This window comes from Cebidichthys violaceus, unplaced genomic scaffold (genome assembly GCF_023349555.1).
Source record: "Cebidichthys violaceus isolate CVI_PGR_0920_01 unplaced genomic scaffold, fCebVio1.0.p SCAF_19, whole genome shotgun sequence".
Classification (NCBI taxonomy): Eukaryota; Metazoa; Chordata; class Actinopteri; order Perciformes; family Stichaeidae; genus Cebidichthys; species Cebidichthys violaceus.
The window spans coordinates 9,210,743-9,224,258 of record NW_027176361.1 but is presented as its reverse complement, the minus strand read 5'-3'; the positions used below and the strand labels follow the sequence as shown (position 1 = coordinate 9,224,258).

The 13,516-nt window shown below is 43.4% G+C and overlaps 1 protein-coding gene across 7 annotated transcripts; it reads left to right on the top strand.

Annotated features, from left to right (window-relative positions):
- Positions 1-228: 228 nt before the first annotated feature.
- LOC137874682 (dynactin subunit 1-like) lies at positions 229-13,404 on the top strand. 7 transcript variants are annotated; one of them, XM_068713562.1, is made up of 32 exons: positions 229-357; positions 2,243-2,308; positions 2,430-2,624; positions 2,937-3,018; positions 3,133-3,164; positions 3,540-3,560; positions 4,161-4,253; positions 4,802-4,882; positions 5,281-5,436; positions 5,700-5,723; positions 6,243-6,440; positions 6,635-6,839; positions 6,959-7,037; positions 7,182-7,341; positions 7,669-7,773; positions 8,004-8,195; positions 8,286-8,399; positions 8,491-8,643; positions 8,925-9,085; positions 9,285-9,453; positions 9,780-9,848; positions 10,001-10,213; positions 10,468-10,629; positions 10,874-11,005; positions 11,105-11,230; positions 11,343-11,485; positions 11,574-11,740; positions 12,024-12,142; positions 12,226-12,421; positions 12,536-12,609; positions 12,694-12,783; positions 12,865-13,404. In XM_068713562.1, exons 2-32 carry the CDS (start codon positions 2,267-2,269, stop codon positions 13,000-13,002), a joined length of 3,891 nt encoding a protein of 1,296 aa, XP_068569663.1. In that variant the 5' UTR covers positions 229-357; positions 2,243-2,266; the 3' UTR covers positions 13,003-13,404. The 7 variants fall into 7 exon arrangements, with proteins under 7 accessions (XP_068569663.1, XP_068569657.1, XP_068569656.1 ...); XM_068713556.1 differs by lacking the exon at positions 4,161-4,253; XM_068713555.1 differs by lacking the exon at positions 4,161-4,253 and having other exon boundaries at positions 12,021-12,142.
- Positions 13,405-13,516: the final 112 nt, after the last annotated feature.

Genomic DNA, 13,516 nt, shown 5'->3' with positions numbered 1-13,516 from the left:
TAAACACAGTTTTCGCCTAATCGTCCTTATCCATATTTTAATCCAATATCTTTTGTTTACCTGTGAATTTATTTAAAGACCTTGTAAAGAAAAAGTAATCCCAGATGTGCAGTGGGCTCTAAGGGTAATAAAATAAAGCTTATTAATAAAGAATGGAGCAGCCACTAGGGGCGCTAACTTCCACTTTTCTTCTTATTTTTGGCACGTCAGACCACCGGAAGTGACCTGTCAAAAAACGGAAAAGACTACTGGACGTCCAAGCTAGGTAGCCAAAAAATAACAACATAGGAACATCTTTTGTCTGCATGAACACCTCAAGGTGCAGCATTTAAAGACAGGAACATCTGTGTATGCCAGGTAAGCTGAATAACAAAATACAGGCTAGCTGTTAGCTTCTTAACAGTACTCCTCTTGCTGACTTTAGCATTTTTGCTAAGCTGAGTTGGCCAGTTTTAACGTTAGCTTTAAAGCTACTCTGGCTAGCAGTTATCTAAATGCTGCTGTCTAACTAAATTTAGATGGCAGAGTAAAGCGTACTTTAACTACGTGATTGAAGTCATTTTGTGTATGTCAGGATTATTTTGTACGTAGATCAAACTAATAATGCAGCAACGTGAAAACAGAATAGCTTAAATGTCTCTCATGACATTTCGCCCTATCGAAATTTGTCCACCCCCTCCTCCTGTCGTAATGCTGCAGTGTTATTGTATTGCGTTGCGTATGTGATATACTTAGCTGGTATATTGTTTTTTATGAAAGAACACCGGTCCTGTCCTTTAAATAGCAGCAACGTTACTAAACGAATAAACATTAGCTAAAGTTATCCACTTTTGACAGCTGCTAACCAACGGATTGAAGCTCTTGTTAACATGTTAGTTCGTTAAAGATAATATAATTTGTGAAGCACGAGTACATGTACTAAAGAAAGGGGAACGCAGCAGCAATGTCTCATTACTTCTGGGTTTTTACATAATTATAGCTACATAAAAGCAGTCCAGTAAATTGATCTCATCACTCCAAGTGACTCTATGTGAAGTATCAAGCTAACATCCCTGTGTTTTCTTGTGTGGAGACACAACAGCTAGTTATTATTACCCTCCCTTTCTCAGTTCAAATCAGCTGTGACGTGTTGTGATGCAGCACCCAGGATCCCTCCCTGAAGTCACAGTCTTGTTTTGCTTTCTCCTCTCTCTCTTTGAAAGAGGGAGGAATGTGAAAGCAGAGAAAAATTAGCACTTGAGACTTTGTATTGGAGGTGAAAACATCTTAACTTGCTATTATGGCTTTGAACAGGCGACATTCTTATACCCCCCGGGTGAGTAACATAGACCCTCAATATTGAATAATATCTCATTTAGTACACCATTGTTAATTTAGTTTGATGCACAGCATCAGTATAAGTTATTACGTTATAATGTCTAAACCGACTAGGTAATGTTTGTGTCACTCACCATATATTGTGGCTGCAGGATTCACTTTGTTGCATATCGTGTCCTCATCGAATAGAACGAGTAAAATATTTTGGGTAACTCTAGATTTGCTGTAGAGAAGATGAAGTCTCTGTCCTTGCATTTAACCCACAGGCTTAATTTGTTCCAATTCATCTGAAATGGCACTAAATCTAAACTATCTCTGTGCTTTAAAAAAGGTTCCTACCCAGATTTCTGCCCTGTGGTTTAAAACTGAGGCAGCGTGAATTCACATGTCCCTACAGCTCCGTGAAAGAATTAGACTCTACTCTGAATGAGCATCTTTGTGTGAGCAAGGCAGGGATGTGACTTGTTTATCAGGAAGTCTATTGTGGTCCATGACACATGACTGGTTGCATGAGTGTGTTTCTTTGCTTATGGCCTTAAGACTCTCTCTGTCATTGATTATTTTTGATTCCTAAAATTGCTCTTAATAGCTGGAGCAGGGACAATTAGTGGGCATTGTTGTTACACATAAAATACTGTTTGTTTGTCTTTTGCAGGTCTAATGTACAGTATTAAAAATGATTTACATATTCCTACTAAACTATGTCTATTTGACCAAGATAAAGATATAAAAAGATACCAATCCTGAGGAATTCAGAAATGTGAACAATAGTTCTCTGGTATGTAATGACCTAACCTTCCTTCTTCAACGTCTCACACCTTACAACTCATTCCCATTGGTAACCAACCTTCCTTTACTTTCTCTCTCCCACATTTCCTCATCTTTCCCCATACTTCTGCCCATCTGTATTTCCCAAATCCTCCAGCTGACCAGCCCACTGATCAGCAAAATGAGCAGCGCAGGAACAGTGGAGACTGCCAAACCTCCAAAGGTAGGTCCCTTTTCAAAGCAGACACAACAAAGGAAGAAATGGCTGGAAATAAACAAATTACTATCAACCAGTGTTTGACGACTCACAGTGTGTCATCTTGTCTCTGCTCCTCTGCTCCTAGATTGGCTCTATAGTGGAGGTGACGGGGAAGGGTCAGCGTGGTACTGTTGCCTATATCGGTGCCACCCTCTTTGCCTCTGGAAAATGGGTGGGCGTCATACTGGATGATGCCAAAGGCAAGAACGATGGCACCGTTCAGGGGAAACGCTACTTCACCTGTGAGGAAAATCACGGGATATTTGTCAGACAGTCTCAGGTCAGTGGCATAAATATGATGTGTGACGGAAGGATTAATGCCTGAATACCTTCATTTTTACAGTTTTATGGGATGCTTGAGGATCCTTTCTTTTTTTCCAGAATTCGTGATTACAAATAAACATTTGTTTGTTCCTGCTCCCATTCCTGTGTTGTCCTGATCTCTCACTCTCTCTGTCTCACACACACACACACACACACACACACACACACACACACACACACACACACACACACACACACACACACACACACACACACACACACACACACACACACACACACCCCTATGTTTCTCTGTCACTCTGTACAGCTCCAGGTGGTGGAGGACGGCTCCAGCGCCACCTCACCAGATACTCCTGAATCGGGCATGTCAAAGATACCCAGACAGAAAGGTGAGTGTGAACCACAGCTGGGTTTGAAATTCATTTTCTTTCTTTTCAAATTCTTTTAAACTCAAAGTGAATAATATTAACAGTAGAAAATATTTCTTGATTTGTTTCCTCCAGATATTCATGAGACTCCCAGAACAACCAAGCAGGTAGGCAACCATTACTTGCACCTCACTGCTTTTTTTGTCCTTTTGTCAGTTTAGAAATGTTGTTTCCATGACTTGGCTTTGAAGATTGTTGGATTCCTGTGCATCTCTTTCCAGAGCAGTTCTGAAGGCTTAACTGACTGTGTTGAATAAGATAAATCACACCAGTTAAGCTTCTAAAATCCATTTCAAAGAGTAGTGATATGACTATCAACCCGCTCTCTGACTTTTCCTCTGCAGTGTTTTCCTGACTAGAGGTGCTTTTCCTACAAATGTTCCTCTTCTTTATTTTCTGTCAAATGTAAATGAGTTTCAGGTTTTTGCCTCTCAGCCCTTGGGTTGAATTCTTATTTTTGTTTTTCTGAATACCTTTTGCAGACACCTGTGAACATTAAGAAGGTAGAAATATTTAAGTTCAACACATTTGCTTTTGCCTTGGTTGTTTTTATTCACACTAACATGGCAACTCATCTTTTGTCTTTATTTGACCCTTTTAAGTGTTGACGCTTGCACGGGATATCAAGACATCTTATGTTGTCGATAGATGTCATTTTCACTGCACTTTCTTTTGGTTTTCTGTGGCCGCACTTTATTTTGTGAACCAGATGTCGTTTGTTCGCTCATTTTATTTTTCATTCTGGTGAAAGCATCCACACATTTAGAGGGGAAATTATAGCTAATGCCATAATGATGGCGTCTGTGTCTTTGCTTCTGGCCAGTGATATTTTGCCAGTCTTAACTCGGTTGCATGAGTTCACATTTTATTCTTCTTTCATGGCTCGAGTTATCAAGAGTAATACTTCTTTAAAAATGGTGTTAAATGGAGCATGCAGCTGTCAAAGCTATGATCAGTGGATGTGAACTAACAGTGGGTATGCTTCTTATGTGCTGCTAATCTCTTATCTTGCTTCACCACTGGATGTGTGTGCGCGTGTGTGTGTGTGTGTGCGCGCGTGTGTCCATCCCTCTCTTTGCAACTCACCTCCTCCTCTCCTCCAGTCCTCTACCCGCCGCTCTGTCAAGGTGAGCTCGTCTACAGCAGACAGTGGAGGAAAACAGAATGATTTGAAACGGCAGCTGATTCCAAAAAATGTTGGTTATTTGTTGCAGCTTCTTGCTTTTGCTTTTGCTTTGCAAGTTAGATCAAGGGCACAGCTTCAGATGTTTGAAATCTTTCCAAAAGACATGCGTTTTTGTGTCGTGTGATAAGAAGTACATACTTGTTCTTGAACTGTAGTAGCGAAGCAAACAGGATCCCATCGGTTTGATAAATGTCATATTGAGATTTATAATTATGGAACCTTCAGAAAGCCATTTTGAATAGTTTTAATAATTCTTTGGTTATTTGGACAGTCAACTAATAGATATATTTATGTATTATATAGTAGACTAATTGCCATAATAAAAGGTAAAACTTTTTTATTGAACAGAATGTAATTGGTAATGTTGATAATGTCTATTGATGTCAAATACAATGTCATTTTTTTAATTTCCAAACTTATTTGCCAAAGCTGGTAGTACTCTGCACTCTACAGTATAAAAAAACAACAGGATTGTTGTAAATAATGTGTATGAATAAGAAGTACCACAAGATGTCGTTCTGTATTGAGAGTCCTAACAGTCTCTATGCACTGTGTCAGAGGAGCACTCCAAGTCGTCTCACACCTGCCGTCTCCCTCCCCTCCCTCTTGATGCGTCCCTCCGGCCGCTCCAGCCTCATGGTACGCTCTGTCATATCAGGGTACAGCCGTCACCTCACTGGGAATGGTGATTTGTTTCGTCACTGAAAACTGGTGATTTGTTGTCCTTGGGTGCACAGGTGCAGAGAAATGAACTCAAAGTGGTGTCTGTGTGAACATCATCTCTAGTGAGGGACACTGGGAGGTGAACCGTTTGGTCTTTGGAAGGTGCATGAAGTCGGGACGATTATATTGAAGCACATAAGCTATAAGATGAATCCGGCCGCACAGCATGTAACACATGGGATGTTCACTACACTACTGGGTTTATCAAAGCTGTGTGGGGGAGAAGCTCTCGTTTTGTTTCTTGACTTTCAAATAACACCACACCGTCTTCCTCCGTTTCATCCCTCATCTCATACCTCTGTATTGGTCAACAGGCATCTCGTGAGAGCCTGACCTCCTCTCTGTCTGGTGATGTCAGTGAGGCAGGCCTGCCCCCCCACCAGGGTGCACTGGGGGCTCCTGCTACGCCTCAGCCCGGCGGGTCGCCTGCAGCGATGGCAGCCCCGGTCCCGGCGACTCCAACAAGCAAGGTGGGTCACTGACAACGAGAAGAGTGTCGGCACCACTTAAAGACATGTGCCCACGGGGTCCTGTAATCACACGGTGTTAAATCTCACATTTCATACTTTCATGGGGAATTATTTACAATATCAAAAGCACAGAAGATCAACATGTGATCTTTTAGCCAGTATGTCACATCTCCATAATTTTTGTTTCTATTTTTCCATCATATTCTGCATTTTTTTTTTTTTTTTTTTTTTTCACTTCATCCATGTTGTCACTGTTTGACCAGGTGGAACCTGCCACTTCCAAGCAGGTAGAGTTTTCTAATAGCTCCATGCATGCTGATGATGATACCTGGCATAAGTTTACTAACAAACTCATCGGAGGGCAAAATGACCCTCGGCACACCTTCTCAATACACCTTCTCAATACTTCGGTTTTGTAATGTTCTCACAGTGAATTATGTGGTGATGACGCATGGGCCTAACTATCTGAGACACTGAATGAAATACATTGTGTTTGGAGGGAATCTATTAATCTGCTCTTTAATGTAAATTTTAGGTTCCTGTTTAGGCGGTGAGGACAGAAGTTAAAGTCCATTGACTCGAGAAAATAATTTGCAAATTAATCCGGGGGAGCTAAATTTACATTTATCATCATCTGGACTTTTTGGTGGTGGGACTTGATCAATGATTTTATGTTTCTTTACTGCCTTCAAATAAATCTTTGAGCATACATGAACTCCAGTTAGTCCTCCATCTTAAATCCTCTGAACGCAGCACATTTAAACCGTCCTCTCCGCTTCTCCCCTCCGCCCATCCATCCTTCTCAGGAGGAGGAATCGATGCGAGCTCAGGTCAAGGACCTGGAGGAGAAGCTGGAAACGCTGAAGATGAAGCGGACGGAGGACAAAGCCAAGCTGAAAGAGCTCGAGAAACACAAGATCCAGCTGGAGCAGCTTCAGGAGTGGAAGAACAAAATGCAGGAGCAGCAGGCTGAGCTGCAGAAACAACTCAAAGAGGCCAAGAAGGTGCAGATAATATTTTTTCGTAGGGCTGAACTATAGCATTATCTGTATTTAGTATATATTGTGACAAAGATTAAATGAATACTAATTTGAAGGATATGAAGTGATTGATAAGAAGCCTGTAAGAATGAAGGAAGCAGCTCCACGGTCTCTCTTGAGTTTTATTTTGCTCCTCCTCCTCCTCCTCCTCCTGCCAGGATGCCCGTGAGGCACAGGAGTCTAAGGACCACTACATGGAGGAGATGGCGGACACGGCGGACGCCATAGAGATGGCCACACTGGACAAAGAGATGGCTGAAGAGCGGGCGGAGTCACTGCAAGTGGAGGTGGACACGCTCAAAGAGAAAGTGGAGGAGCTCTCCATGGACCTGGAGATCCTTAGACATGAGATTTCAGAGAAAGGTTTGTACTCACTAATGCACAACGGCGCCTTTATCTTGGTCTCTCCCTCCCGCTTCTTTTTTTTTTTTTATGTAATGCTTTCTCTCACTCTGTTGCCTTTTCTTCTTCTCCTCCTGCAGGCTCAGATGGAGCTGCCTCAAGTTACCATGTCAAACAGCTGGAGGAGCAGAATGGCAGACTAAAGGAGGCGTTGGTTCGGTCAGTCAAATGTCTAAAAAGCTGTTTTGGATTACAGTATTAAAAAAAGAAGAAAGCACTTGCACTTCCTAAAAAAGGTCGAAGACCAGGCCTGGACTTGGTATTTAACAGTTTTGGCCATCAATGTTTTTTGTTCCTCCTCAGGATGCGTGACCTGTCTACTTCAGAGAAGCAGGAGCATGTGAAGCTGCAGAAGCAGATGGAGAAGAAGAACACCGAGCTGGAGACTCTGAGGACTCAGAAGGAGAAACTGCAGGAGGAGGTCAAGCAGGCGGAGGCCATCATCGATGAACTCAAGGAGCAGGTAAAGTCAGCGAGACGCAATAAAGAGGAGGACTATGATTACAAAGAGGAGATGATTTATGAGTCTCTGATGCTGCTTTCTGGGGGTTACACTACAGTGCACATAAAAGAAACAGAATGGTTTAGGCTCAGGTACATTTAAAAGTAACTAGGAATGTTCCTGCTCGTTTGCCACCTCAGAATTTCACTATACATATCTGTGTGTGTGTGTGTGTGTGTGTGTGTGTGTGTGTGTGTGTGTGTGTGTGTGTGTGTGTGTGTGTGTGTGTGTGTGTGTGTGTGTGTGTGTGTGTGTGTGTGTGTGTGTGTGTGTGTGTTACTGTACCAGGTGGACGCTGCTCTGGGGTCAGAGGAGATGGTGGAGACCCTGACAGAGAGGAACCTCGACCTGGAGGAGAAAGTCAGAGAGCTGAGAGAAACCGTCACTGATTTGGTCAGTTCAACATCGTTCATGATTCCTATCTTCAGTATTAAAACCACTGACGTTTCTATTTGTAACTAACAAATGTTCACACTCAGCAAGTATTCACAATTAACATTCTCATTTTAAGGTACATTCGTGCCAACACAATGGTAAAAGTAACCAGAAAATTAGTTTAAAGGTCAAAAAAGGAAAGATAAAAATAGGATTTTGTCACTGACAACCTTTCCGTGAAACAACAGGAAGCCATCAACGAGATGAACGATGAGCTCCAGGAGAACGGCCGGGAGACGGAAATGGAGCTGAGGGAGCAGGTGGATCTGAGTGGAGCAAAGGTCAGAGAGGCTGAAAGAAAGGTGGAGGCTGCCCAGGAGACCGTAGCGGATTACCAGCAGACCATCAACAAATACAGAGATCTCACCGCCAGCCTACAGGTGGGCGGAGGAGAGGGAAACGTGCATCGCTCAAGGGAATAATCATAGGCTGTACACTGACACTGGGTGTGCTTTTTCTCTGTGCTTCAGGATGCCAACAGGGAGCTGATCAGCCAGCAGAATGCCAATGTTGAAGTTCAGCAGCCGCCTGCTGAACTATTTGACTTCAAGATTAAGTTTGCAGAGACCAAGGCTTATGCCAAGGTAGGAGACCTTCATGTGTTATCGAGCCAGGACTGATGAGTTTACCGGTTATACACATTAAACAGCACTTGCTTATAATCTGTGTTTCTAGGCCATTGAGATGGAGCTGAGGAAAATGGAAGTGGCCCAGTCAAACAGACAGGTATCCCTCCTCACCTCCTTCATGCCGGACTCCTTCCTCCGTCACGGTGGAGATCACGACTGTATCCTGGTCCTTCTGCTCATCCCCAGGCTCATCTGCAAAGTATGGAGCTGTGTGTGTGTGTGTGTGTGTGTGTGTGTGTGTGAGAGTGTGTGAGAGAGAGAGTGAGAGAGTGAGTGAGTGAGAAATGGACAAATGAGTGTACAAGCATTTCTTTTGTAGAATCCTGATCACTGTTGTTACTGCTATTTTTCTGTGCCTAGGTCGTTTCTATAATTAAGGCTTCTGTGTGTGTGTGTGTGTGTGTGTGTGTGTGTGTGTGTGTCCGTGTGTGTGTGTCCGTGTCCGTGTGTGTGTGTGTGTGTGTGTCCTTTGCCTGGCAGGCTGAGCTGATCAGTAAACAGGCCCAGGAGAAGTTTGACTTGAATGGGAACTTGGCCCAGGGAACGGGGCTACGAGGACCTCCAGGAGAACAGCGCAGTTTCGCCTCAGGACTGGTTTACTCCCTCAACCTGCTGCAGGCCATTCTGCACAAATATGAACAGTAAGCACCGCAGCTACATCACAAATGTGTCAAATATAAAATGTGCTATTATCAGAGACTTTTGAAGAATTGTGTCCAGGCTGCAATAAAAGTAGAATTATCATTTTTTGCAATACAATTTCTCCAGAATATTAGTGGCTGTGATTTTGGAAACCTGAATCAGTTACAAAGTTGGTCTGGTCTGTTCGTTTCCTTCCAGGGCTCTGAATACCTGCAGCGTGGAGGTCTTTAAGCGCATGGGTACACTCTACTCTGAAATGAACTTCCATGAGCGCTCTCTGGATTATTTCATCGACCTGCTGCATAAAGATCAGCTAGATGAGACTGTTCAGGTGGAACCTCTGACTAAGGCCATCAAGTACTATCAGGTAACAAAAGAATGTATTTTATATATATTTAAGAGCTTATTTAAGAGCTTACCAGGGTTGTATCAATCTTCTGAACAAACTTACAAAAAATTCCAATCCAATTTCTTAACGCCACAATTAGTGCAAATCTTTCGATGTTCATCTTAAAACTATTATGTGATGGTTTTAAATGAGTCTTTTGTGTTACAACTACTATCAAATAAAAATATATGCTAACCCACTATGTCCTTGCGCAATGAAATTGTCTATTAAAACATAGACATGTCATCATATTTAAATATAATTTTTTCTCATACAAAGTTTCTTACTTTTATTTTGTCTTCCAGCAACTGTACAGCGTCCATCTGGCAGATCACACTGAAGACTGCACAGTGCAGCTGGCTGACCACATTAAGGTACTTATAAACATTTTTGACAGTTTTACTCTGAGTACAGAGAAGTTCTTTCCCTCTGAGAATGTTATCCCTATGACGAGCAAAGTAAAACAGAAATGAGAGTATAACGATAGGGATTCCTAACGTCACTGATCCCATCCTCTCACCTCCAGTTTACCCAAAGTGTCCTGGACTGCATGGGAGTGGAGGTCGCTCGTCTGCGGGCCTTCATGGGAGCAGGTCAGGAGAGCTCTGGCCTCGCTGTCCTCCTAAAGGACCTGGACACTTCCTGCTCTGACATCAAACAGTTCTGTAAGAAGATCCGCCGTCGCATGCCTGGAACAGATGTAGCTGGAGTACCCGCTGCTCTCAATTTTGGACCACAGGTATGGGATACAGAAACACACATACAGTATAGACAAGTAAGTTACCACATACGGTAAATGGCTGCATGAGAGTAGAGCAACTTGGAAGTTTCCTTTTTGCCTCACTGCACCAGATGTCGGTCTGCACGCCCCCATTTTGGAAAATGTGACACGATTTATTAAAACACTGTCTAATTACCATTGACCCACTAATGCACACACAAAAAGGATTGATCTACAGTATACATATTTGACTATCATGTCTCCTATGTGAGGTGTCGGAGTCGCTGACGGAGTGCAGGCGCCAGCAGACCCGTGTGGTGGCTGTGCTGCAGGAAGTGGCTGCAGCTGGAGCTCAGATGATCGCTCCGCTGGCAGAACAGGAGGGGCTCAACCCTCTCAAATTGGAGGACGTTGCCTGCAAGGCTGTGGAGCAGGTGAACTATAATTGTACCATTTGCCCGAGCCTCTTGATATTCGGGATTATTCTATCAAGAATTTAAATACATTAAGTTTGTCAGAAGTATACTGAATTGATTACACGTTCAGCACTACAGTAGAAATAAAGTAAACCAGGATACAAACTTCAACATACTGTCTGATTCTTGCTGAACTTATTGTTGTTTTGGTTGGTTTTAAGTTAAAGCTGTTATTGTCTGATTCTTCACTCTCTTCTACAAGGTGTACGGTTCTCAGGGCCTAAATGGACCAGAATGTCTGCGTCAGTCCTGCAGCTCCATCATCACTACCATGAACAAGATGGCCACAGCCATGCAGGAAGGAGAGTACGATGCTGACAAGCCACAGGCCAAGGTATGCCAGGGCGTTTTCTGATTGATTAATAACATATTTCTGCCGTTGATCACGTCTTCCCTGTTCCAATTCTTACCATTTCATCCTTCACATCCTCAGAGTCTTCCAGTGGAGATGAGAGCATCCATCGTCAGGGCCGAGATGACTGACGCTGAGGGTCTCGGAGTTAAACTAGAAGATAGAGAGACCGTCAACAAGGAGGTCAAGAAGTCCCTGAAGATCAAGGTGACACACTCGAGCAAAAATCACTCAACCTTTCAGTTCTGCATAAGTCTGTTTGAAATAGAAAGAATCCGTAACGGAACAGGCGTAACTGAGGTACCTCATCTCTTCCCAGGGTGAGGAGCTGAGTGAGGCCCACGTCCGTCTGAGCCTGCTGGAGAAGAAGCTGGACACCTCCACCAAAGATGCAGATGAACGGGTGGAGAAGATTCAGACCAAACTGGACGAGAACCTCGCCCTGCTAAAGAAGAAAGAAAAGTAAGAGCGACAAAGAGGCAAACGGAAGAAATTAACGCATTTCAACACACTCTCCCGCTCGCTCACCTTCTTTTCTCCTCATCTCCAGGGAGTTTGAGGAGACAATGGATGCCCTGCAAGCTGATATCGACCAGCTGGAGGCGGAGAAGGCAGAGCTGAAACTACGCATTAATAACCAATCGAAGATGACCATCGAAGGCCTGAGAGCCTCATCTGCCTCTGGAATTGCCTCCATTGTTCAGGGATCTGCAGGAGGTGGATTACTATGTGGTTATGAGATTGAGATGTTGCCATTTTACGTTTGATAAGAAGTGCGATGGCTTCTAATTCAACCCTCTGAATAGAAATTTTAACAGCGCTACTACAGCTGATGATAAGATGTGTTTTGCCTGAATTGTACCAGTGTCCAAACAGTACATACAGTACTTTTACCAGACACCAATCTGATTTTGGGAGTCACAAAATTAGTCTCGTTTCAGGGAAAGACACCCCACTGTTAAAGGAGAAGCACAGCCTCTCACCATTCTCTTTGTAGCAGGTCTGCCTCCATCCCTGGCTGGACCGGTGGAGGTGGTGGACTCCCCTCTCCTCAGGCAGCAGGTGGAAGCCCAGAGACTGGGCATTAAACACCTTAAGAATGAAAACAACAGACTCAAGGTACACTGGTGTTGGAGTTAGTATTATGCCAGGCTATCTGTAAAGTTTGGTATTATTGACTTAAGAGTATATCTTACTTACAGGCGGAGAAGATGAGAGCCCAGCTGGCCTCCCTGCCCCCACTCTGCCCTCCCAAACTACCAAAGGCTTCTAAGGAAAGCTCCATGCCACCAGATGGACTAAACACAGGCATCTATCGCAGGACCGACCAACTGCTGGCTACCCTGCTCAAGCTGAGTTCAGAGGTTAAAGTGGTGGACATCACAGGAAAGACAGCAGGTGTGTGTTTGAGTCTCAGTTAATAGGCCTTCTTCTCCTCTGTGTGCGCTTGTTGCTGTTTTTAGCCGAGTGTCCTGGTTCATTTTTGTCTTTCCTCTGCTGCGTTTCTTCCAGTTAGTGCCGGTGCACAGCTGATGGAGCAGACGGCTCGACTGCAGTATCTCAGCGATGCTCTGGACAAACTCAAGGTGACAACTTCAGATTCATATTCTCCTCATGTCAATCAGCTGATTCTAAGAGCAATACAAAACATTTGAATTTCTTGGTTTCAGGGAGAAGTAGCTGAACATGTAGTCTCAAATCAGTCTGGGGCTAAGGCTTCCTCTGACTTTGCCACCTTCCCCGTCTCCAGTTTTGTTAAGGTAAAACCATACATACAATCACCATCAGTTCCAATACTTTAAGACACATGTAAAACATGTACATTATGTGTCGTTTCCTAGGCCAAGGAAGAGAAGCAGGGAGGAACTGTGTTTGTCGGACGCGTTGCCATTCCATGCACCCGCGGACAGGAACAAGTTCACCGCCTCGTCCTATCACAGCAGCAGCTGCAGAAAGTGCACCGCCTCCTCATGGTCTAAGCCAACCGCCAGGATTGACAGTACATTAAGAAATGCTTTTGCTCTCATTCCAATCTTCCTGCATTCTCCTATATTTATCTTTTTGCTTTTTACCACTCAGGAAATTGTACCCAATAGTTGCAAAGTAACGACTAAAGCACTAATAACATTGAGGCGCAGCAGTGACTTTATATTGATGTAAAACTGGTGTTTTGAGTGACGTTGAAAGGGATTTGACTCCTGAATGTCGCCTCATGAAGGTGTTTTCTTCACTGAAACTGCAATTTGACCAACTCTTTGTGAATGGAAGAAAGCTAGCAACGTCACTTTACTGTACTAACACCCATTGATAGTTTTTCCCTTTGTATCTTTTGTATTTGTAGTGATTCAGACAATAAAAGCAATTCACTTCAGAGCAAGAAACATCGTTGGTGTTAATGTCAACTTATGAAATATACCTGTATGTCATCTGTAGTCTAATAGGAAGATCTACTGCCAGTTCACAAGTATACATTGGGAGTTGATGTTTTTGTAC